This window comes from Gambusia affinis, linkage group LG20, assembly GCF_019740435.1.
Source record: "Gambusia affinis linkage group LG20, SWU_Gaff_1.0, whole genome shotgun sequence".
NCBI classification, from domain to species: domain Eukaryota; kingdom Metazoa; phylum Chordata; class Actinopteri; order Cyprinodontiformes; family Poeciliidae; genus Gambusia; species Gambusia affinis.
The window spans coordinates 14,934,896-14,961,586 of NC_057887.1; the positions used below are offsets into that span (position 1 = coordinate 14,934,896).

The following is a 26,691-nucleotide window of genomic DNA, read 5'->3' on the forward strand; positions in this document are numbered from 1 at the left end:
GGGGCCAACCATTGGGCGGAAGACGAGGGTGAGTGGCCTGTAGCTTTGTTTTGTTTTAAATCTGTATTAGTGTGTAGTTGGATGAATGTAGTGTATGTAAAATACTTCTGTGCCACAGCACAGTGAATATTTTTATTTGTAAATACTCTGTTCAAGTGAAACCCCCCAAAATATTTAGCTCTTTTTGAGCGGTCAACTACAAACGTCTACATTACCCTTTTAGGTTTATAAATAAGCATTTATGCTCTAAGAAAAAATAATTGTAGTTGACGACGTTAATGTTGAGTTTCTGAATGAATCGAAAATATTTTAGATTTTCTAATGAACAAGTCAACAACTGTTTATTCCTGTCTTTATTTTGTCCTCCTTTCATAATGTGTTTGGAAACATTTTAATTAAATGATTAATAAACATTTATTCTCCATTCTAAGCAATAGAAATTACAATTGAAGTTGTAAATAAGCATTAAGCTTATGAATGGAACAGGAAGTGGTTTTATTTGTACTTATTTATTTCCAATCAGTTTCTTTGTTATGTAGCAATTAGTTTAAGGTCATTATTAAAAAGATGCAGCTAACAAGAGCAGATTATTACAAGTGATTAGCATCCTATAATAATTCACAAAAGTCACAATATAACATGCAGAGAAACTGCAGTCTGTAGCTAACATGCCGGCTTTCCTTCATATTTTATAACAGAGGATAAAATCTTTTACTAAGACTCAAGTCGCAAAACGAGAGTCCAAGTCAAATCTTAAACCCGAGAGTCTCAGTTGAGCCTCAAACTCTCTCAACCTACAAAATACTTTCAGCTGTGATTACAAAGTTGGTTCCGGTGCTGATTTAGGTGAAGGCGTGAATCAAATGTACACATTTCAGATTTTTGTACAAAAAAGTTTGTAAAAAAGAAAATCTATTTTGCTTTGTCTTTACATTTATGCAGTTTGTGTTGCTCCATCACTTTAAGTCCCAGTTTAAGCAGTGAGAATATTTTTACACGGTACTGTTCATGTATGAAGTCACAACAAGTTCAGATTAATAAATGTTTGCCTACTACTGATTTCTTGCTAATCTTTTTAATGATAAGAAACCCAAACAGTCGTAAACTGTGTATCACTGTCACCGCCACAACAATGTACTTCTGAACCTTAAACAGCTTCCTGGTGTCGTATGTTTGTTTTTTCACACTCGCAACATGACAAACGAGTGAAACCAGATTTCTGGTGAGGTTAGAGCGCGCGTGCAAAGTGCAAAATCTCTGCCGTGTGCCTTGTTGTGGTATTTTGTAGACACTACACACAGAAGACACATGCACAAATCCAAGAAGGGACCTCCTACAGTCTCATCCACCCTTGAAGTTTTTCACACACCCCCGGTATTCACCGTTGCAAGAAAACATCAAAACGCCTCACATTTCTTTCTCTTCTCCAACCTGTGTAGAAAGACAAACGAATGAGCAAAAAACTTTTTACATCAAGCTGGAGTGTGGGTTCTGAGGGCCTGCGTACATGTAGGTTTACATGAGCTAAAGACACAAAGAAGGATTTTCTTTTTTTCAAAAAAAACAGATCAGTTTGAAAGGATGGTGGCAAACGTTCTGATCATGCTGATGATTAAGATGGCAGCAGCTTCCATGCCTGGCTCTGAAACGGACCTTATACACGGATATGGAGCTGGTTTTCCAGAACTGATCCAAAACTCATGCCACCCGGTGGGATTTGGAGTCAGAGCGATCCCTCCCAACATTTCCAGCAACACCTGGTGCCTGTGAGTAAAAATACACACACTCTTAAGAGCACACATGGATGCAACTACTAATTTTGGACATAATCTGTTGTCTGCATGTAATGAGGCTTCATGTTCAAGAACAGCAATGCAAAAAAAGAAAGAAGATTTAGGGTATTGAGTAGATCTTTGCTCCCTTGGCTCTGATTTAATGTGTTAATGAGTTTTCTTCTTGGAAACAATGTGATTGATCAACATCTTTCTCAGCTCAATTAGTTTTCTAAACTAAAGCAGCCTCTATTTCCAGTTTCCATCTTTAGTGGGGTTTTTTTCTTGCAATAACTGTCAGAAAACATCTTCATGTTGTGCACTGTTAGGCTTTCTTTTAAGCATCATTGTTGGTTTCAGTGAAAAACATTGTCAAACTTCAAGTGTTTCTAATGCAACTCAATCAAAATTTGGAGAAGACACTCTACAACAAATTCTTCTTGTATTTTATTAGGTAAACCAAACTAAAGTGGAATGTCACTGGACAGAAAAAAAAGTTTCTCAAAATTAAAATATGTAAAGTGTGACATGTATCCATCCTCCTCCTTGTGAATCAATACTTTGCAGAACCACTTTCTCTGCAATTACAGACGCAACTCTATTGGAATATGTTTCCAACAGCTTTGCACGTGTAGAGACTGAAATACATCAAAATAGCTCAAACTCAGCCAGACTGGATGGAGCGTTTATTTAATCATCAGTTTTCAACTATTGCCAGAGATTCCTAGTTAGACTTTACACTGCAAGAACACAAAATCTTAAATATGTTTATTTACTTGAAATAAGACAAAACTAACTTACAAGTAACTTTTTGGCAAGTTATAGGAGTTATAAGTAAATAATTACTTAATGTTCATAAAAAGTACTAGTTCCACGGGCAAATTGTTTGTCTTTTAACATGGAAAAAATATCATTTTATAAGTGAAATAATCAGCCCGTGGCGCTATTACTTTTCCTCAATATTAAGGAATAATTTACTTAAAAGAAGTTTAAAAGTTACTAAACAGATTTAGTTTGTGCAGTGTAGGTCTGAACCACTCTGACACATAGATATGTATAAATATAAACCGTTTCCCAAGTTTCTCAAGTCTTTCACAACCTTGAGCATGTTTTCTTCCAGGATTGTATCCAGGATGATATTTATTTATTTAGCTTCATTAATCTTCCCATCAAGATAGAAATTGAGCTTCTTATATCTTATGCCTTTCTTACAGAAATGTCTGATTAGGATTCTCCCTCCTGAGCTGTGAATCTCTGCAGCTCCTCCAGTGTTACCATGTCTGCACTAATCTCTGAGGCCTTTCCAGATTAGATTTATCCATATGAATCTTTAATTGTACACGCAGACTGACCGTATTTTATCTAGGTTTCAAAAAGTTAAAACAGTAACACTTTTCAGAAAATGTAAAACCATACATACATAGTTTTCCTTTTGCTCCAGACCTATCACATAAAATCTCATTAAAATACAGTGAAGTTGGTGATTGTAATGCAACATGTAAAAAAAGCGTGTGTGTAATGTAATAACTCATAAGGCATTTTCCACAGATATATAAAAAGTTTGCCCTCAAGCTACACAATGATCAAAACTCCAGTTGCTTTTCCAGTTGTCGACTAAAACTCATATTGTTCTCTGAACAAGTGAAAACCTCTCAAGACACTTTGGATAAAACAACACACTCCCTTCACCATCGTCTCATCATTAAATATTGAAGGATTATGCAATATTTACACAATCCCATCTTTTCTATGTGCATATTCATTTAGATTCATCCAAACTTCACCGCTTTCCTTTGGCTAAATCTTGTACTGAACTTTCCACAGCTGGTCTAATTAAACATTAACTGAATCAAGGATTACATGCAATACTTGTTTGACCTGCTGCAGCACCACTGTGCAGCCACAGCTTAAAGCATTCACCTCAAATAAACACCTAAGTCTAAAACCATTGTGTCACTGTGTTTGCTGCTTGGATAAATCTGTAGTAGCTCCTGGCGTTTCTCACTGCATGCCTGGATACAATGCGACTTTGTATGTTTCAGCTATCAGAGATCAGGGAGCAAAAACCATGCGATATTGGTACAACGAGGAGGAGGGTGATGATGAGGGAGGTCTGCTTATTATCTGCTTCCTTGCACCTGTGTCCAGACAACTACATTTTTAATGAGGCCTGCCAAAATACTTTGAAAGAACAGCAATATTTAGCTTACTTTGTCATGTGAGGGAAGCATTGATCAAATAGCATTGGTTTTAAAGAAAAACAATTAACTGGCCACACATCTCAATACTTTAGAATCAGAATCCTCCACGTTTTAGAGAACTTTCACCATCTTGGTTATTTTTAGTTTATAACCACGCCTTTTTTCCACACCTGGTAGTCCGGTAGACTCAGTTTTATTGGGAACCAAAACTGCAACATCTGTTACATTTTCTGCTGGTGTGGTTTGCTTTCACACTGCCTTGTGCCAAACGGACCAAACCCTTTGAAAAACCTGTTCACCTCCTCGTCTGTGATGGCGCTGCACCAAGAACCATTGAAGTAAAATACATGTAAACCTCAGAAGAAGGCATGAGCGCAACTTCCTTCTTTGAAAATACAAACACACATGTCAGATATCAGAGGTTGTACGGGTTCTCTTTTTTTGTTTTGGTTCTATTTACCCAGAATGCCCTGCGCTGTAGTCCGCTTCCTGTTTTTGGAGCGGTCTCCGGTCTGCGTGGTATGCATTCGGACTGCACCAGAGTTCACTTCAACCAAACTGAGACCTAGGATTTCAGGTGAACAAGAGTTCACTTTTTGATCCGCGTCAGAGTTTTCCCCCAAAAAACTAAACAAAACAAACATCAGAAAAGTTTATGAATAAAGTTCAAGGGGTGTGAATGATTTTCTAAATCATTAGTAGCAGATCTAGCTAAAGCAGACAATGGATAACAGACAATTGGAATGGAGAAAGCAAGATTACATTGAACATTTATCCAAAAGTTAGTACAAATGTTCTTTGTGTTTAAATTTGAGCTTTTTTGTATAATTGTATCCCTGTTAAGATTGGCGTAACATTTAAAACTTATTAACCACATGAAGTATTCTTTTAGTTATTGCAAAGGGAGGATGGGGTCTGCAGACCAACTTAAGTTTGGTGGAAATAACAAAACAGAATCACCATGCTCAAAACAGTGAGGATCAATATTACTTGTATTGCAGAGTCACTAAGCTTTGAGTAGATTTTCTTGTTTTGTTGCTTGGAGGCGTCTCCCAGCTCAGTTTAGTGTTCACAGATACTAAACTGTAGTATGCCTGTTTGCCTGTAAGGACACAGATACAGTTGTCCTTACAGACAATTATCTGTGTCTGTAAGGACACAGATAATTAGTATCTGTATACTTCAGTTACAGATAATTAGTATCTGTGTCCTTACAGATACTAATAATCTGTACTACAGATTCTGTAGGGACAGATAATTGGTTTCCACCTCATATCTCAGTCCTCAGGCACCTCTCATGCAACTATTATTGCACTCTCTTTTTAATCATGGTAATGTATATTGATTATTTCCTGTATGAACTAGAGGCGTACCGATCGATCGGCTACCGATCATAACCGGCCGATTTCCGTGAAAAAGTGTATGATTGGTGATCGCCGATCACCGTCCGTTGTTGCCGATCACCAAAACCGATCACATTTATCTCACTTCGCAGCCTGCGTGGGCAGCTGATCTCCTCTTTCCTTCACACTGCGCAAGCGCCCCGTAACAAATCCTGCGGAAAATTGTCACGTCAAAATGCATCAACACAGCAAATCTAATATGGCATTTTAAAAACAAACCCTTGACGGAGTTTGGCTATATCGAGGCTCACTGTAGGAACAAAAGGACATCCGGACCGGAGCGGCCAGATGGTAGCTGCTTTACCTGCCAACACTCACCCGGATTTGCATCCCGGTCAGAAAGCTAAACAAATATACCAAAAATTAATTAAAGTCTTCGAGCTAGAGGTGTAAGACGCTGGGTTCTGTTTTCGCTCTACTGGTAGGAATATTTCACAGATGCAGCGCCGCTCCGGAAGTGAACTCTCACACCGAATAGCTGCTTAAAGCTGCAGCAGGTAACCTAAACAAAACCATTTTAGATACGTATTAAGACTGTCGCTGTCCTAACATAAGACAGATAATCTCTGAAAATAATCAATCTCCTCTGCCTCATCCTGTGTTCTGCAGAATTACTCAGCTCGGTCAGAAACAACCAGAACCAGAGTTAATCAGATAGCCAATCAGAACCAGTACAGAACAATTAGCCGTGCTCTCAGAAAGTTTTGATTCAGCAACTTAGGATTGTTTATTTTTGACGCAACCTGCGTTTAACTTTAAATGAATGTCTCCTTTATTACTTGACATCATTTCAAGCATGCAAAGATATTTGCACTAAAAACTAGACCAAAAAACTGTGCAAGATTGTGTATTTTTTCAGTCTGGATGGATGCTCTGCTCTCTTTATATCATCTGGCTTTAGAGAGAATATCTCCTGTCCGACTGTGCTGCGTGACAACGAAACCTGACTTAAACAAAGACTTCTGTCATGATGTGCAGAAAAAGTGTTCAGTGTGCTACATCAGTATCCCTCCTCCTTGAAGCCCTATAGCTTAAACTAGGATGATCCGATCAGGTTTTTTGCTTCCAATTCCGATCACCCATGAGGCCGATCTCTGCTGATCACCGATCTTTGCCGATCACCTGGATTGACAGTTAATTTTTCGCTTTAGGTATAAATGCTACTATGTGATCTGGCTATAAATTCACCTAATTTAGACATAAACATGCAAAATACTTGCAGGCACAGTACAGCAGCTATTCAGTCAAAAGGACAACTGAAAAACCTGCAATCAGTAAAACAATATTTAATAGTAAGGCTCTCAGTTCCATAAATTATTAGACAAATAAATCTGCCTACATCAAATTAGGCCTGCAACTAATGATTATTTTAGCAATTGACTAATCTATTAATTGGCTCAAGAAATCGGCACATTTTGCTGATTTTTCATTTATGCCTTTCTTATACAATATTAGAAATGTATTAAGACATGCAAATAAAAAATTCAGATAATTTTAAGTAAGAAAATAAACATTTAGTGATTAAAAAGCAATAACATAGCATTCCTTAAGTGAATTTGAATCAGGTGAAGCTTGATGACGCTTGAGGAGTTTTGATCAAGCATATTTATAGACAAAGGATACTTTTATATAAAAATTAGCTTAATTACTGCTCTGAATATATTGCTCTTTTTCAGTAAACTGCCTTTTCGTTTGAGTCTGTATACTTCAGTTACAGATTAATCAACTACTAAATTAATTATTTTATAAATGCAATTAATCATTTCAGCCCTACTTAAAATAACACAAATCTTAGTTCCCAATAACTTTTCAGCAACATATAGGAGCTTAAGTCCATATTTCCTTCATATTGATGAAAAAGTATAAGATCCACCTGCAGATTATTTCATTTATAACATAGAAACAAAATGTCTTGCTATAAATGAAGTCATATGCCAGTAGAACTAGTACTTCTTAATTAATAATTAAGGAATTATTGACTTAAAACAAGCTCCTATTTTTAAAGAGATATTTGCACGAGAAACTAGACCAAAAATACAAAGTCCTTGAACTCACGTCACATTTTACTAAACAGATTAAATAAATAAATAAACATGAAATAAATCTCACTTTGATTTCTCTCATTATCTTGATGGAAAAAAGTAAAAAATAATAACAAAAATTCTAGTGGCCTTAATATTCTGCCATACATCTAACCAAAATGTTAGTGCACAGTTTTTTCAGCAAAGTGCTGTAATGTAGCTACAGAAAACAAAAAGTTTCTTTAGCAGAATTCAAACCACAAGCCTCTCTTAAACCAAAACGATGCAGTCTTATGTTTGACCCTTATAAAAAGAGAAAAATTGGGGGTTTTCGACAGGGCTAGTTGAAGCTCAATTTAAAGTTTTGAGGAAAAAAAAAATCCTCTGAAGCACATGTATGAACATGAAACAATTCAACTGCACCTCATCCCACACACAGAAATACTGCTGACACGTACACATTCACATCACAAGGACATTCTTGTCTGGCAAAAGTAGCAACTAATCCCTGGAGAAGTGAAGTCCCAACCTCCGGTGTGTGTGTGTGTGTGTGTGTGTGTGTGTTCTCGTCTGGTCAAAGGTCAAGGCTCAGGAAGAGTTGTGATTTTCACAGTTATGCAGCTACTGATGGCCATTTCAGTAGGGAAACCCAGATAAAACCTGCTCCACTTCTCCCACACACATCATTAGTGCAAAGACGTTTGTTTCTCAAAATAAGTAGCTGATTGTTTTCCTCCTTCATTGTTTCATCTTAAGTTACCCTTGGAGGAGAATATTGCAGAAAAAAAAAATCAGCAAATTTACAAATTTGCTCTGTTTCATTTTGCAGAATTTTACTGTAAACTGTAAAATACGCAAATTTAAGAGTGTTTAAATACTTACTTTAAAAAAAGAACAAAAACCCCATGAATGTAACTCATTTTTTACATTTTCAAAGAGAATTTGAGTTACATGTTTGTTCATACTTTACATGCCCCTGACCTGCGACTTTCCGATGCATCCCTGCACCAACACACCTGAATAAAAACCCTGGTTAATAACCAGGTTTTTGTGAAACCTGCTGACATGCCAAGGCGGTAATTCGACCTTTTGACTCAGGTGTGTTGGAGCAGGAATTTGGAACAGCTGTGAAGGAAAGCAAAGCAGGAAGACAGAGGGAAGGTGAATAATTAACACAAAGGGAGCTGTGTTCATTAGGGAAACAAACCAAAGTGGAGACATGAAAACAGGACACAAGAAAAAAGAGCGAAATTAAATCTAAAGGAATTGACCTGTTTGGCAACAGTTTTCTAACAATATGTTCCACGTTAATAGAGTATGGGAAGCCCTTTCAAACATAAATAAATAAAGAAATGATCAAACAATATGTCTCACTAACTTAAGTCATTTAACTTTTTAAAATATGTTTACAGTTTGGTGACGTTTGACAATTAATGCATTTGTACTTTACTGCTGTCATTTTGACCAAAGTGCTCTTGTAAAGCTCATTCATGTTTTTTGTTGTGTGTTCTGTTTACTGTAAGAAAAATAAATGTACTCAACTGCATTTCACTATAATTTCCCAGATATTATAGTGAAATATCTGGGGGGGGTTTAAAATTTTTTTTATGGTGTTGTAGGGTAGTGAAGCAGACGCAGATCATAGAGATTCAGCAGCGTTCCTTCGCCAAGCTGCATCACCTGAGAAAGCTGTGAGTTTGTTGCTCATGATTATCATTTGGTGCTCCTCATAGTCACCAAGACCAAACAAGTAGTTATTTAAATGTTAAAACACAGAAAACTACTGCACTACACTGAAATTATGAAAATGAAAAATGATTCACAAAGGCTCAGGAACATAGAAGAAAATAAAACCGATGAAGGAAAACGATCACAGGATAAATGTGATGCGTTTTCTGGTGATGATGGTTGGATAAGAGGAGGTGTAACATATTTTTTTTATTTTGGCTGGATTTGTTCATCATGTCTTCACCTTTAGTGTTTGCTTCATAATTATGTCATCACTAGAACCTAAAATAATGGCTTTAGTAATTTTTTCTAAAATTAACTTTTTTTGCCTAAATTACCTTTTGGTAAAAAAAAAAAAAAAAAGACTTGCGTCACTCTTTATTCAGTGAGGACGTGTGAATGGACAGTCTGTGTTGGCATGGGACTCACTGAGCCGTTTATTCAGATTTAGTTTTATGAACCATCAGAATCTGTATATTTTATTGACATACAGAGGATAACTATTTTATTTTTTAGCAATTAAATTCACCTCAGAATGTGTTATTTTAACTGGCCTGTTTTGCTTGTTAAATGAAAAAGATTTTGTTATTTTGTGGACCATAAGGAATTTCTTTATTCCCCAAACTAGAGCCCTCTAAAACCTAACAGATTTGTTTTATTTATAATATTATATGAGGTTCTAATCTAAAACATAATAAATTAGATTTTGATATCATATTGTAATTAAGTGAAATGCATTTTTAAGCTTGTGGATTATGTTAATAGAACCAGACTGGGAGGTCATCCCCCAAATATCCATTAAAAAAATAATACTTTTACTTTCTATAAATGTAGATTGAAAGTAACTTCAGGGTGAGAATACCAATGAGTTCTGCTTTATTAATATATTTATTTCCTTTCTGTCTCTTTCCCATCTCAGTTTCATCCTGCAGAACAACATCCTGCAGAGCATCGGTGCATCTGCCTTTGCCGGTCTGCCTCGGCTCTCTGACGTGTGAGTATTCACATTTCCTAACCTGGTGTGCATCCTGTTTCCTCCAAAACAGTCGTGTGTTTAGTCTTTGTCCTGGAACAAGAAGAACCAGAAACTCTGAGGAGTCTCCCCACGAGTGCACGTGTCAGAATAATGGAAACAAAATATGTTTAACTATAAGTGCAAATGAGGCCCAGAGAGGCTTATTTTTAAACATGTCGCGTTCTTCTACTTCTTTCAGATGCATTTCTGAAAATCTCTCTTTAGAGACAATAAAAGCTTTCGCTTTCTCCGATCTCCCAGAGCTCGCTGAAATGTGGGTACAACAGACAGTTAGTTTTGACAAATTAGATTTTTTTTTTAAAGTGTGGAACTGACAAATTGCTTCTTTCAGAGAGATAACCAAATCCAAACACCTGAGATCCATTCATCCAGATGCTTTCAGGAACATCGTGAACCTTCGGCGTCTGTGAGTGCTCTCAGAGTTTGTCTGTTTTTGTGATTTTTTTTGAACTAATTGTGAGTTCAAAGTAGGCCATGGTTGACGAGCCTACTTCTGAGGACCCACACAACCAAATCCATGATTATTTAATTAGCTCGGATGCCCCTGATGGCAAATCAAGCGTCAAACATCCAACCACCAAATTAGATTTTCCCACAGTTTTATTCACCCCGAACTCCATGGTTGTAACACTAACAGTTTCCAAGTAATTGAATTGTTTTTATATTTTTGAAACAATCTCCAAGTAGCCAATTATATGATTCATTGCTCACTGCTTTAGTCTCTCAGGGATTTTATCATCTGTATCGTTCAGCTTGGCCCATTTTGTGAAAACTGGGACACAAAAACTCGGCTCTGTGTGGTGACAAAAATATATTTTTAAACTGTTTGTCTAAACAAGGGCACCTTAGCACAGCATCAAGACATAAATCAGCGTCTGGAACATTTTTGTTCTTAATTTAAGCTTGTTTGTTGCTCAGAAATCTGTCAGAAAATATGCAATGGTTGCTCGATGCTTAAACTTATCCTCCACTCATCTTCCATTTGTTTCAGACTGAGATGGTTGGAGAAATGGGTAAAAATGAGTTGTAAATATACATTGTGAAGGAATTTGAACTCCTTTAAAACTCTGGAATGCTGATGTTATTAGAAAACAAGCCCACACTGCAACAAAGCTTGGACTTCAAGCAGAGTCTCTGACATCTGGCTTGCACAAATATTCACGGAAAGAGCCTCGAAAGGGTCAAGCATTTTTGGAATAACAACTCGTAATATTGTCCAACTGTCATGATTTCAATGTTACACGCTGCTCTCCTGCTCTGCCCCTCGCACCCCTATTGGCTGCCTGATTGCTGCCACCTGTGCTGCTGCTTTGTGAGTTTCTCTGCCTTTGCTCTGATTTCTACTGCATGTACCTGGATTCTGGATTTGCTCTGGCTTTTTGACCCTCAATGTGGCTGACCTGGACTTTTCGCCTGAGTGCTGAGTTTTGGATCAAAGGAAAATGACCCACTCACCTCCTCAAGGTGAAACCTGATCATTGGATTGGGGCATGTCAGCCAGCTTACAATGCTGCCAGTTTCCTCACTCTGCGACGTCATAATCCCAGGTTTCCAGTGCATAGAGTCCACCTCTACATGGTCCTGCAGGTGCAACAATCCCCAGTAAAATGACTTTTCCCTTTAAATAAGTTACGTCTCTGAGGAGTTGAGATATCCAGGAATTCAGGGAAACCGTATCTACTGGAGTCTGACTTGAAAGCTGATCCCAAGAAAAGGCTGTCAATCATTGTATACCTTTTGGTAATTGCATATAAAACCTTTTTGTGGTCTGGGTCTGATTCATACATAACTTATTATATCAATATAATATAAGTATATATCATATTATATATATTTAATATATGAAATATATTATATTCTTTGTATGTGTGAGTATAGATTTTCCTGGAGCCTTAAACATTTTGTCCCTTTTAACCACAAACATCAAATGCCACACATGGAGTTTTGTGTGAAGGCAACTTGTTTGTTGTGACGCCCAAATGGCTTGAGGCAAACTGAAGATGTTAGTTGTTAGGACTTTTGATTTATCCTCCGTTCAGACCAGATTTGTGGTGAGCAAAACTAACATTTGGTCTGTTTTCAGATTCTTCAACATGAAGTGCAGATAGCTGCATCTCCTCCAGAGCAACTTTGAGCATCTTAGCTGCTTCTTTGAGCCAAAGCTCTCCATCTTCTGCCAGCTGTGCCATATTTCTTTCATTTTTAGATGATGGATTAAACTGCACTTAAAAAAAGAGAACGAAGCTCCAACTTAAAGAAACTCATTTAACCTATTACGTGTAATCAAATTAAGTTTGTCAAACTTACTTTTTTTACATTTGTCTAACATAACAACTAATAAAAGTAATATATTTACGTGGATAAACTTAATTGGATCACCGTTTTTCTTTTTTCAGGGTGTGTTTGTATTAATTGTGTCTTTTAACTACAGTTTGTTGCACTATATTTTATTTAGGAGAACATTATGAAGAGAGCAGAATGAAGAGAACATCATCATGTCAAATATATTTTAAAAAATGGTTAACAGTTTGTGAAAACCTCATGCAGGTTTCTTTCCTTGTGCATTGGGTTGTAGTGTTTCAAATTTGGCTGTTTCTCCAAACCTTGAACGAAATCTGTTTTTATATTTTAGCTCCTTTTTCTCCACTTTAGACCATCCTGGCTAGTGTATTTTGTTTTTGCTTCGTGCACTCCAGTATTTCTGCTGTCTGTTCCCCAGTTTGCTTCAGAGCATCTTTGCCCTGTTTTCTCTGCACATCAGACCCTTTGTCAAACCTCACACCTGGCCTGTGCTGCTTCAATACTTTATGACTTTTCTTGTTGTTTTTCTGGTTTCATGTTTTAGGGTTTGATTCGTACATATTAAAACTACATCTGTTTAATTTTTCTGCAAAGGCATCAAAATTAATTCAATCTTTCTGAGAGTTTGCACAAGGATTGCACAACATTAGAAAAACCTGCGAGATTCAATAATGTAGTTAATTGTCACGAAATGTCTTGCACAAGTAGCATCAGTACCTCCACATGCTGTTTAGCTGTTTACCTTAAGCTTGGCTCTACAAAGCACTATTTGCAAAAATCAGACAGACACATTTTTTCCAGAGGCTGTCTTTCTAATGAACTCAATAAACACCTTATTGCCTAATTAATCAGCTCCTCTGCTGTGAAACAGAATAAGCATATTTTCACAACAATCCTCTAAAGAAAAACTGTCTGCAAATACATGTACATACTATTCATTTATCACCGTTTTATTCCCTCTAAAGTTTATGTATTTAGACATTGTGTCTGTGTGCTGTGTGCGCTTGAAGTCGAAGTCAGATTTGTACTTTATCCACACACAGTCTTGATCATCGACCCTGATTTTGATCTTATAAAGTTTATAAACAGAGAAATAATTAAACAAATGAAAAGTATCTGTGTTCTTTGCAAACATAGATCCAAGATAATGAGCAGTCTGTCCAGCTACAGGACAGAACTAAATTAACACAAAGTAAATCTGACTGGTTCCATCTTAATTAAAAATAACTAAATAAATTTATCAAGATAAAAATCGATCTGGAAAATGTACTCTTTTCTGATAACGAAAGAATTTAGCTGCAGTTTCTTAATAAATGTATTGTATTGCAACTACTTTGTTCGTGCTGCACTGAAAAAAGAGTCAACAAATACTACTTAGTGTTAAATCTTTATTTAATATTTATTGCAGTTCATGCAGCTCTTTGCAAAATGCACACTAACAGTAACGGTGCATTTATAAGCATTAAAATTTCTATAACGCTAACAGTTTTAGACTGATGCTGCATTTATTTCCCTTTCACCTTGACATATTCTTGGAAGGATCTCCAGTGTTTGTATGTTTGCTACGTTCATTTTCACGTAGCTCCTGCTTGCCTGTTGGTTACAAAATGAAGGAAGTAACATTTGGCTGTCGTATCTCCACAGAACTATCTCCAACACCGGGCTGCGAATTTTTCCAGACCTCTCCAAGATCCAGTCTGCAGCCCGAGGTTTTCTGTTGTAGGTGTCAGCGTATGATGGAAATGACCCGCAAGAGCACACTCGCTAAAACACCCACACACCATCCTGTCCGCATGGATCTGAATTTATAGGCACGCTGAATTGAAGCACATGGCCTGAGGACATCACACACATATGACGCCTTTATAAAAGACACATACAGATTCATTGCAGATCAGTTTGTGCTAAACACACATGACTTTTTTTTTTCCTTATGTCTTTTGCCCTTTGTGTTGCACAGTGACCTCCAGGACAACATCAACATAGAAATTGTCCCTGCCAATGCCTTCAGAGGCCTCTGCACAAAACCAATCGAGGAAATGTAAGATAATCATCTTCTTTCCCTCTGACTGCTTCCATTTTCCTTTTGTATTCATGCACCTCTTAGGGATGGCTCTACTAAACAACTGCACATGTTTAGTTCTTGCAAAGTGGGAGCAAACGAAACCTGGAGCATCTGTTTATAAATTAAAAGAAACAAAAAGGTTGGTTTTACAAGCAAACGGCATCTCAATGCTCTAACACGTTTAAATGAGGAATATTTGTGCATTTAGAGGACGAGCCATCCATATGTATCTATATATCTGTGAATTACAAACAAGGGAAAAATATCAACAAAACCTCAAACAGCAGAGTTGTTTGTGACAGTTTGAATGAAATATAATATATATTACATTTATCTTCTAAAAGCAGGTGACAATTTTTATTCAGAAGAAGAAACAGGAAAGAAGGCAACTTGCTGCATTTGTGGTTTTTCAAAATAAGTGCAGAAATTTTATGAAAATGATGTGTGCTGTTTTCCACTGGAGGGTTTTCTACAAATATTTCCAGTAATTTGTAGATAATCTCAATCAAAGCTGTTTTAAAGCAAATTCCAAAGGTTTTCACAACCTCTGGATTTTTTTTTTATTTTGCCACATCACAACCAAAGACCAACAAATTTTCCAGAGACTTTATGTGAAAAATAACAAACATTGTAGTCACAGTTGTGAAGTGGAACATTTTTACACATAAATATATGGGAAATGTGGCATTCAATTATACTAAGTGCCCATGAATCAAAACTTTGTAGAATTACATTTTAAGTTACAGCTGCAAGTCATTTTAGTGAATCTCTCCACCAGCTCTGCACATCAAAAAACTTAAATACTTTCCAGTTTTTTTCCCCATCTTAAACAGCGGAAGCTCAGATTAGATGGACACCTGAAAACATTAGTTTTCAAATCTGAAAAAGATTTTTAATTGCGCGTAGATATGAACTTTGACTGGTACATTCTAACACATAAATAACCTTTGACCTCTCGTGGCAGGTTGGCATGTTTGTCGTAGTCTTTAGGTAAAAGACAGAATAATACATTTTTGGATTTAACTTTTCTGTGTATCATGCATACAACAGAATAAAAAGTGTTAAAATTACACAAATGAAAAATGTGGCGTTTTTCTGGCTCCAAATGGCTGCAGGAACATCAGCGAGCCTCTGCAGCTGGCCAATAAACACTCTGGCACTTAATTTGCTGTTTCTGTAAGAGCCAAAAGTGGTTATAAAATGTTCAGAAGCTGCCAAGATAGTCGCCTTGGTGCATTTGGAAAGGAAACAAGGATTTCAAAAAGATGCAGAATGGTTCTGAATACATGCAGCATTTTTAAAATTCAATTCACAAACCAGGAAAATCAACCAATCAATTAATCAAATTTTATATGTATAGCACATTTCAGCAGCAAGGCATTTCAAAGGGCTTTACATCATAACAAACACAAAAACACAAAGTCATGCAACATAGAATCAACAATCAAAACATGACATTAAGTCAAGTGCCATCGTTAAATCTGTAATGGACTACGTTTCAAATGCAACTCTAAACAGGTGAGATTTAAAGGAAGTCTGTGTTTCAGCTGTTTAACAGTTTTCTGGAAGTTTGTTCCAGATTTATGGTGCATAGAAGCTGAGTGCTGCTTCTCCTCGTTTGGTGGATGCAGAGCAGAAAAGGTATATGATCATTAAATAATGAACCCAAAAAAGGGCTTTAAAATGACCACAATATTATAAAAAGGACCAGAGAAGAAGGAAAAGTATAAAATAATTCAGAATGGTTATGAAACAATACAAAATGTGGTAGGTGGATGCAGAGAACAATCACAAATTACAAGTTTGTGTTTGTTTTGAACTTCCTTCCTGTTGCTCTTCAGTTGGATGAGGTGGGTGCCTTTAGAGTGCACTTCTATACCCAGGGGACACAGGTTTCATAATCTCGCCAACGACTTTATCACCCCTTCTGTTGAACAGAAGAAAAAAAAAAGAAGAGGAAAGAGCAGTTGAGGCAGTAGTCACTTGCCTACTGTTTAGCTGAAAGTCTGTGGCCGCACAGCTTTAGTTTGTGGGAACAAAGGAAGTGCAAACAGCAAGTTTGGCATCAGCAGCTCGGATAAATTTTTCACCGCCTGAGCCATGTGACTGAGATTTGGCTTCTCTTTCTGATGACAGACGGCTCACCAGAAATGGCATCAAGGAGGTGGCGAGTGACGCCTTCAACGGAACAAAGATGTACAGATTGTGAGTCACAGACAGGCGCACAGCTACAAACACGCAATTTCAACTTTCACGTGTAATTTCTCTGCTTTTAACTCGTTTCCAGGCTCCTGAGTGGAAACAAGCAGCTTGCTCACATCAGCCCCAATGCCTTTGTGGGTTCCAGTGAGTTGGTGGTGCTGTAAGCATTTTGCCTTCATCATTCACCTTCTTCAGCGCCACCTTTTACAGTCAACGCAGGCGACAGTCTGTCAGCATTCTATTTAAAACTGAAATCTGGATGAAGGGTAAAATTTTAGGTTAAAAAATTAGATTGTGTGCCAATGCAGGCAGCGAATTTCAATCCGCGAGATTTTCCCACCTCTCAAGAAGAGACACATCCTCTACTGTCCAACATGTCAATCAAACAGGAGCAGCTTGACAGTTTAACAAGTTGCTCTGGATCATTCCTGCATTTATTTAATCTCTAAAATTAGAATAATTCCTGTGGTATGAAAATATTAATTTCAAATTGATAACTATCTAGTATTCAATAGAGTATATTTAATAGACTCTAATTCAATTCTAAGTTTTCTTTTTCGCTTCCTTTTCTAAAAAATAAAGAAAGTATTTCTAGAAAGTGGCTTTTATTTCAATGTGAGTTGTATTATGGGGTATCAGGGCCAGGCTACAACAATGTCACAATATTAGCAGAATAAAGATGCAATTTCACCAGATGAACGTCATAAAACTCTGAGAAAAAACCTTCGACAGAGTTAGCACCTCAGTCTATGTGATTTTTTTTCTTCGAAACAGACCCAGTCGTTTGTATGATTGTTTCAACGTCCTGCTGGTTATAATAATTTGATGCTGATGCATTGAAACATGCATCAGCATGTTTCAATGCATCAGCATGTGGAAATGATACCAAAGTATAATTTTACAAAATGCTCAGTGTTCCTCATTCAAATTATTTTGTAGTTTTTTATGTGGAAGTTCTCATAAAATAACTACTTCATTGTCCTAATATTACAACTTTATTCTGCTAAAATTGTGACATTATTCTCATATTATTTCTACTATATCGCTGTACATCTCTATTGTTGTATTATTATGACTGCATTCTTGTAATATTTTGACTTTAACTAATAATTTTTAAAAAAGAAACTTAGTCTGGTCCTTTTATTCCAACTTAGAGTTGATCTGAATTCAACATTCAAATAAACAGAAACATGCTTGTTAAACAAGATGGCCGCCCTGCGTATGATGACATCACTCTGAACTATGGAGTGATGTCATAGTGATGTCAATGCACTGGTGGAAAAAAATCCAGATTTTCCAAAACTTAAACCTCCAAAAACGACAACTTTTTTTATCACCTAGCCCTATTAGTCATCTGAAAATTTTTCTTAGGTGTGTGTATGTTTACTTTTAAATTTTAAAATAAAAAAAATAATAAAAAACATCAAGAGGCACCAAAAATACCAAGGCCAGAAAATCAACTGAAATGCAAAGACTGAAACAAAAATATTTAAAAAGTCCCATAATTTAAGAAAATAGTGTTTTCACCATGTCTGGTAATAACTTTTAACTTTTGGTGAAATATATTCTCTAATTGATGGGAATTTATTCTCTTGATGTTTAGCAATTTCATCTTAACCACAAAAACACAAAATCTTACCAGGTATTTTTGCTCTAATGTCTACTGCAAATATCTCAGTTCACATGAAATGAGACAAAAATACCTTTCAACTATTCAACAAGATATATAAGATTGCTTTTAGTAAATAATTTCTTAATATTGAAGAAAAAGTACTGGTTGAATTTTCAGATATTTTCACTTATAACAATCCACTTTTCCTGTTATAAGTGAAATAATCTGCAAGGGGAACTAGTAACTTTTCATATATTAAGGAATTATTGTTCTAAACAAACTTCTATTTTTTTCTGAAAGTTACTTATAATTTAGTTTTGTCTTATTTCAAGTGCACGACGATATCTGCACTAGAAACAAGAGCAGAAATACCTGGTAAGATTTTGTGTTTTTGCAGCGATGTCATTTTGTTGTTTTTAAGTGTACTTTATGTAAATTGGATTGGATACATTTAATAAATAATTGACACCAATTACTGGCAGATCCAACTCCGTGGCAAGCAATTCAAAACAGAATTATTGGTGAAAACAAACTGAAACCCTGGTTCTGTCTCTGAAAGCCTGGTTGTGTTTCTCTGCGTTTGCAGTGACGTCTCTCAGACGGCTGTCAGCTCTCTGCCGGACTCCATCCTTGGCGGTCTGAAGAAGCTGTTGGCAGAATCTGCTTATCGCCTCAAAGAGCTTCCTATTGTACAGCGCTACACAAAACTCCACATAGCCAAACTGACATATTCTTCACACTGCTGCGCCTTCAAAAACATGCACAGAAACAGGTAGAGATGGCATCAGAATGATACTTTTTCAAAAGGTGCTGCACGTTTTTCCTTACTTTGTGTTGTTGCACGATAGATCGAGGTGGACCTCTCTGTGTAGCCACCCTGAGGCGAAAACCATCCCGGCCTTCTTCAGGGAGCACTGTTCTAACTCCACCTCCGTCTCCTGCAGCCCAACACCTGACAACTTTAATCCGTGTGAGGACATAATGTCCCCCATCCTCCTGCGGATCCTCATCTGGATCATCTCTGTCCTTGCACTGCTTGGCAATGCAGTGGTTCTACTGGTGCTGTTAGGTAAAAGTCTAGCAAAATAAGTCAGCAACTACATTAAATTTGTCCTGTGGGGTCACTTTTCTGGCTCCTAAATATAGTTTCAAAATACAATATTTTCTTTTGTCATTTATTTTGTACAATTTTAGCAGTTTAAGATGTGTATAATGATGATAAAGTCACTAAAAAGCATTCAACAGTGTGCATTTCAACAGTAATAATTTCATAAAATCATATAACTTACACAAAAAAATTACAACATTATCTAACTGCTTTGAAGAAAATCCCACTCAATAGTAATTAAGTTGATACAGACTGTTTACCAAAAATATTAATGGTACTTTTTACGTGTTTGTGCCAAAATATTTTGACTTTTTACTGTCCTGGTAACAGTGTTATCTTAAATAGAGCATTGTGTTGTATAAAATGATCGAACAAACGAAATTTCATCACTTCTTCTCTCCCTGTAGCCTGGACCAGGGGTCTGCAAACTTTGCAACCCAAAGAGCCATTTTTGCCCAACAAAATAAAATAACTTAGAGCCGCAAATATTACCTGGCCTTTTGAGAAATGACATCTCAACATTTTTGATCAATATCAACCACAGAAAATACATTGTAATTTTTAAATAGTAATTATTCTGTCCCTAGTTTTAGTTTTTATTACAAAGGAAAACGTCCAAAAGATAACAGTTGATATCTACACATAGTTTTCACCTTCACGAAGAGAAAAATAGACATAAAAAAATTTACTGGTATTTTTAGTGGCAATTGTCCAAGAGCAATGTATTCCAGGAAGAAAAAAAAACTGAAAATAACAAAAACCTGCATCTCTTCTATCTATTTTTAAAGTTATTTCATTGTCATTTTTGATCAAAGATATTAAGAGCCATTGTGGAAGGTCCAAAGAGCCACTTGTGCCTCTGGAGCTGCAGGTTGCACACTGAAAAAAGAGAACAAGCAGTCCATCTTAAATATATGGTGTTAATAGGTCACCAGGAATCCAGTCAAGTCTCCCCAAGTTAATTTATTAAGTTGTGAAGTTAAACAAACATAAATAAATTAAGTTTGACAAACTTCATTCAATTACTTGTCACCAATTAGCACTTTTTTTATTTTTTATTTTGGTGCTCCAGTCTCCTTTTTCAGTCCAGATACTCAGTTTGCCTCTATGCAATGCAGCTGGTGTAGCGCTGAAACTAACTTGCTTTGTGAAATAATATTTTTTTTTATTATTATTATTCAAGCTGAAGTATTTGTTTCTCCCTCTGCCCTGGACATAGGCAGTCGCTCCAAGTTGACGGTTCCTCGTTTTCTCATGTGCCACTTGGCCTTCGCTGACCTCTGCATGGGCATTTACCTGCTAGTGATCGCCACCGTCGACATGCTCACTCACGGCCGCTACTACAACCACGCCATTGACTGGCAGACGGGCTTCGGCTGCAAAGCTGCAGGGTTTTTCACGGTGTGTGTGTGTGTGTGTGTGTGTGCAATCATGTTGCCTGAATTCATTAATGTCATGTCTCATCAGTGTCTGTGTTCGAATACTAAATTACTGTGATTTACAGGTGTTTGCCAGTGAGCTGTCAGTTTTCACACTAACAGCCATTACTGTGGAGCGCTGGCACACCATCACCAACGCTATGCGGCTCGACCGCAAACTTCGCCTGAGGCACGCCTGCATCATCATGACAACTGGGTGGAGCTTCTCCTTGCTGGCTGCATTGCTGCCCACAGTGGGTGTCAGCAGCTACAGCAAAGTAGGTAGCTCAATGCTTAACACCTTTAAAGATGCAAGAACTGAGCGTAAGATTTTGCTCTGATGCAACCACAAACTCCAAAGTATTGTGTAATTGGAAAATTGTGTAAAAAAAGATAGAGATTGTTCAAATATTTGCAGTCCAAATCGGACCTTTTAGGGCTTTCCTCTTCACATTTTTCCATAAGAGTCACATTTGTGTAACAGATTCTTTCACCTGAGCTGTGGTTCTCTGCAGCTCCTCCAGAGCTACCGATGTGCCTCTTGCCTGCTTCTCCGATTAATGCTTTGCTTGTCTAATCTGTGAGTTTTGGTGGGCAATCATGTCTGTCGTGCTCCTTGGGCTTCACGATGCTGTTTGTTCATAGAACAGCTGGATATTTGCTTAAATTATATGACTCACAGATAGAATTTGAATTATATGTCCCTAATGAAGGCAAATGTTTAAGCAGCATTTTATTTTTATTTTATGTTTTTAATTTTTAGTAAGTGAGGAACCAGGTGCTTCCAGTCAAGTGTATTTCCACAAACCCCAGCTGTATCAGACATTCATAAGACAAGAAGTACAGGGCGATACATCTCTTTCATCAAAGGGTTACGATGAATCAATGGGTACTTTGCCGTTACCTAGCAACCCCAGTTAAGCTTAGCCCGTTACCTAGCAACCCGAGCAGAACTCCAGCACCTTTGGTCAGATGGTTTTATCGCTGTACAATGGCTGCTGGAAAAGACAAATGTTTTGTTGTTGACTTACCATTCAGAGACCACTTCTACATTCTTGTTGGTTGTGCAGGAGGCTCCACTTCTGCTTTTTCATGATGTGCAGTTGTATAATTACGCAGGTATTTGCAACCGTTTTTCACGTGCGAGTGTAAACATTGAGTTGGAGGCGTGGCCATCAGTGGCTTATTTGGGGGCTAAAACGTCTCATTATCTGAAAATGATTTTGTCCAAAAAAAAATGTAATGAACATGTTTTTATAGCCCATCCTAACCTGTTCAAGGAGGCATACTTGGTCAACTTTAAGTTTATTTCCTTCAATAGTTTCCAACTAACCTTGCATAATGCATGACATAAGTTAGAGAATAAAATCAATTGAGACATTTAATATTTTAGATATCTGAATATCTCTGTACAGGTGAGTATCTGCCTGCCAATGGATGTGGAGTCCATGGTTTCCCAGGTCTACGTTGTTTCTCTACTGGTCCTTAACATCCTGGCCTTCTTCTGCGTTTGCGGTTGTTACCTCAGCATCTACTTGACCTACCGCAAACCCTCGTCAGCGCCTGCGCATGCCGACACCCGAGTGGCTCAACGCATGGCTGTGCTCATCTTCACCGACTTTGTCTGCATGGCGCCTATCTCCTTCTTCGCTGTCTCCGCCGCCCTCAAGCTCCCTCTCATCACTGTCTCAGACGCCAAGCTCCTGCTGGTTCTTTTTTACCCCATCAACTCATGCTCAAACCCCTTCCTGTACGCCTTCTTCACCCACACCTTCCGACGGGATTTTTTCCTCCTCGCAGCTCGCTTCGGCCTGTTCAAGACCCAAGCCCAAATTTACCGGACAGAGACTTCGTCCTGCCAGCAGCCGACGTGGACCTCGCCGAAGAGCAGCCGTGTCATTTACTCCTTGGCCAACACGTTGAGTCTGGATGGGAAACAGGAGTTCTGATTGTCACCAAAGTAATCACTGTTAAAGACTTTCAATTAATGGTCCTTTTTTTCCCTCAGAAGCCAAAGACCATTTGATAAAGAAATGTTTAAAAGCAATGTGGCACTTTATAAAGAAAAAAATATATAAATGTAAGAGAAATTAAACAGTTTGACATTTTGGAGATTCTCAAATGAATGGAAGAATAATGAGTTAATCCAACCTTCTGGTTGGTCTTCATTTGGTCCCTCCAAACATTAGACATCTGTGGACGTCTTTAGTGGCTGTTTAAGGTTGACCTGTTTTTGTCCTTATGCTGTTAACCCAGAAAATGTGTTGAAAGTTACATTTTATAGCCCCTAAACCCTGTTTCATTTACCCAAGACAAAGGCATAGAAAGTCAGGTTTGGTTGGTACATTTAGATGTCAGTAGATGTCTTCAAGTTGACATCAATTTGTAGACGAAGCAAAGACAAAGTCCTTTATTTTTTAAATCTATTCAACAATAGTTTGATGTGGGGGGGATTGAACTCAACCGTAACTCCTGCTGAATTTCTTTCCTGAAAGCCCCAAGGACTTCTTGGTGGATTCTAGTTGCACTTGTGACATTTCAGCTAATTTCAGAGTGAAAAATTATATTAATATGCCACATAGTATTATAAAAATGCAAAGCTTTTTGAAATATTGCCTCAGAAATTGAAACCTGGTTATGGGATTAAAATTGACCCCATAACCAAGGGATAAATTGGTTTTGGGGTTGAACTCCTGGAATTAGCTCACAGTTTTTGCTCATTAAGACTAAAGTCACTTAGCAACACAATAGAAAACAATGTATTTCTTTATGTAACCTGCACTCAGGCATTATAGAAACAAATTTACAGTTTTCTCACACTCTGTAAGAAAACAGTGTTAAAATGCATATAAGAAGATAAATCTCTTTGTTTTTATTGCTTAGTCTTAGTCTCCTTGCCTACTAACATATGTCAAGTAGAGAGCTAATCAGAGAAGCATCCAAGAGGCCAATTGTGTCTCTGAAGAAGCTGCAGAAATACCACAAATCTCACCACAAAAGCCATCATGGCTGCTATGTGGTCAAAGCATACTGACAGAAGCTGTAATAAACTGTTTATTTGCCCCTTTTAGGATTTTTATTTCACTAAAGCCGCCACATGTACGGTACTGCACAAGGTTCAAAACATAAGCATGTTGCTTTTCTTCCTGGTTTCTTGACATGGAGATAGGATGTGGTTAAGTTGTGTGTGATGAATTCTGCTCCATGTAGCTCTACAAAGAATACAAGATTTCAGTCCAAGACTTTGGACTTCAGGGTCCAGTTTGTTGCTCAGACCAAATGGTCGATTTGTCTCTGACCTGGGAGATGTATATGCTGTATATGAGCTGAGCGCTTCTTTCTGATTGAAAGTAAAAGAGAAGAAAAAAAAAAAAAGCACAATTTGCTAATCGCTAATTGTTGTGGCGCTATGATTTTCCTAAAACAAGATTTTAAGAAACAAATTTTTCGCATTCAATTTGTAAAACAATAAGAATTCATGTTGCATTTGACTGGAAACTCACCAGAACTCACCAGGAATCACCTCCTCATTTGAAAGCCCGGTGTAAAACCTATGAACAGAAGGAATCTATGCAAACACAGAATTGAAGATTATTTTTTGCTTGAATCTGGGTCAGAAAAGCTGCCCTACATACAGCTGTTACAACTAGATTACACCAGCAGATGAGTAAAGTTTCCAACAACTCAACCATATAAAAGTAAAAGTAAACACATGACCTCATCTGTCATATCGCCTAGCGAATATCGTCCTTCTGGTGCGGCAAGATGTGCTGCCAACTGAGGTACCTTGTAATAAATTAGACCAAAGTTTTACACATGGGATGTCAGCATCAAAAATTTAACATTTGTTCAATGTTTAATGTTATGAGTGAGGGATGTTTATAGAAAAGAACACTGCAGGGACCTGCTGATTAATAATCTTCTCATACTCTGTCTGCTGTAGCTCTTCATACCTCCAAATCTCCTCCAAGCCTATGAGCATATATTCTGCTCAAAATGAAGGTCATGTAATCATCTTTGAGATGTAATTATACTGTGGCTTTTTCTTTGTGCACAATGTGTAGATGGATTGTTGTCACATTTGTTTTTTATTTTTTTACAAAGTTGTTTGTAAATCTTTCTAGCTGAGTATTTTCTTTAAAACCTATTTGTGTGTGCTGAAGTGGTATTTTCTTTATTTTGCAATGCTGTCCTTCAGCTCATCCAAAGCTTTCAAGGACAAAGAGACCCTATTAACCTCTGCTCTGCGTTTGGGTGGGTGGGTGTTTCTTGGAGGAAAGACAGCTGCGTTTTCTGCTCGTTACAGGTGGATGGAAATGGAAGCGAGATAAAGCCCTGCACAAACACCAGAGAGAAACCCTGAGTTTCAAGGCTGCAGCTGCAGCAAGGAATCCGTCTCATTGATATGGAAGCACTGCCTCCTACATGCTAAACGTGTTGATGCATTTTTACCACCAGGTTATTCAAGTCGGTCTAGATTTAGGACGATTTCTGCGCTAGCATTGTTGTTCTGAGATGGCCTCATTAATTTGAAGGTGAAATATCAATATCAATCCAGAAGGTACATATTTGAGCATTTAATTCATGTTCTGACAAAAAAAAAAAAAAAAGAATTCAAAAGTATACCGAAGGTGATTTAAAACTTAAAAAACAGAATTCATGCATAAAAAGGTGCATAACACTATGAAACGAAAAGTGTTCTTGCACAATTCCAAATACTTCTTCAAATTGAGATAAATTAAACTTTCTAAATTTTAAGAAAATTAAAAACTGGTCACATTCACAGATGTAAATAAACAAAACTGAGCCTGCCCAGCTCGTCTGAGTTCAGCACAGTTCTGACTGCTACGGGTTTCAAACAGTACTGTAGCTAAACAGCTCCCCCTAGTGTTCATACAATGACCTACATCAAAGCATTTTTCATTTGTTAAAGAGAGAGAGTTTGAAAGTATTCAAAACTGACTAATTTCTTCATACCATAGATCCAACAAGATATTAGAAACATTTTTCAAAGATTTTGGTCCATGACAACATCACAGCAGCAATAGATTTGTGCATCTATAATTCGCAACTCCTGTTCAATCAAATCCCAACATGCTTTGCTGGATTGACAGAATACCTTACAACGTTGTTATGACTGCATATATGAGTCTCCTTCAATATTCTTTCTTAATTTACTCAAATTTATTTTTGCTAGCTGCCTAAAGTGAAAGAAACTGGAACTGGAAACTGGATTATTTATTTGGTGGCCTAGTTTCACCTCAAATTCTAACTTTACTCCCCAACTTGAAACTTTGGATCTAACAATGTGTGGAAATGAATCCAGTACAGCAGGAAGAGCAGTCCAAACACCAGTGGCCTCAAGCAACATCACCCGCCGAGTCTAATTTTCACGTAAAAGTAAGAAACTAACTGCAAGACCGAGATGTTATATGTTTTTGCTATACAGAGTGTTAAAGAAGAAAAGGCCAAAAGAAGAAGGCAAAGAATGAACCTACAAGGGCTTAATTGTTTTTTTGTTTGTTTGTTTTGTTTTAACATGTTCCATCCGACAGTGCAGGGTTGTCTGAACGCTAAGGAGCAGCCCGACCAATTCATTTTCACAAGTAGAGCAATACGGAGCATTTCGCTATAATATTTCATCTCCTGTATCTATAAAAAGCTTTACTAGAAATTGATTCGGGTTTACTTCAAATGCAGCGGACACTGAGACAGAATAGAATGGGAAGAAGAGAGAAAAGACAGGAAGAGAGGTCGGACAAAAGTTAAAAGATAAGAATCGAGGAAAGAAAGAAAGATAAAGAAAAAACAAGAAACCACCCAA

The 26,691-nt window shown here is 37.3% G+C and overlaps 1 protein-coding gene across 2 annotated transcripts; it reads left to right on the forward strand.

Moving 5' to 3' along the window:
- The first annotated feature begins 1,301 nt into the window (after positions 1 to 1,301).
- fshr (follicle stimulating hormone receptor) lies at positions 1,302 to 25,029 on the forward strand. Of its 2 annotated transcripts, XM_044103830.1 has the most exons (14): positions 1,302 to 1,766; positions 9,017 to 9,088; positions 10,045 to 10,119; positions 10,340 to 10,414; positions 10,493 to 10,567; positions 14,107 to 14,181; positions 14,423 to 14,503; positions 16,664 to 16,732; positions 16,815 to 16,889; positions 18,928 to 19,113; positions 19,190 to 19,410; positions 20,669 to 20,850; positions 20,954 to 21,145; positions 22,283 to 25,029. In XM_044103830.1, the coding sequence occupies exons 1-14, from the start codon at positions 1,582 to 1,584 to the stop codon at positions 22,814 to 22,816; spliced, it is 2,097 nt and encodes a 698-aa protein (XP_043959765.1). In that variant the 5' UTR covers positions 1,302 to 1,581; the 3' UTR covers positions 22,817 to 25,029. The 2 variants fall into 2 exon arrangements, with proteins under 2 accessions (XP_043959765.1, XP_043959766.1); XM_044103831.1 differs by lacking the exon at positions 9,017 to 9,088 and having other exon boundaries at positions 1,350 to 1,766.
- The last annotated feature ends 1,662 nt before the right edge of the window (positions 25,030 to 26,691 follow it).

Bases quoted from the DNA above. Each gene is read 5' to 3' on its own strand.
- fshr (XM_044103830.1), top strand. From the start codon at position 1,582: ATGGTGGCAAACGTTCTGATCATGCTGATGATTAAGATGGCAGCAGCT. The intron at 9,089-10,044 runs GTGAGTTTGTTG...TTCCCATCTCAG, and splicing joins CTGCATCACCTGAGAAAGCT to TTTCATCCTGCAGAACAACA. The intron at 10,415-10,492 runs GTGGGTACAACA...TGCTTCTTTCAG, and splicing joins CTCCCAGAGCTCGCTGAAAT to AGAGATAACCAAATCCAAAC.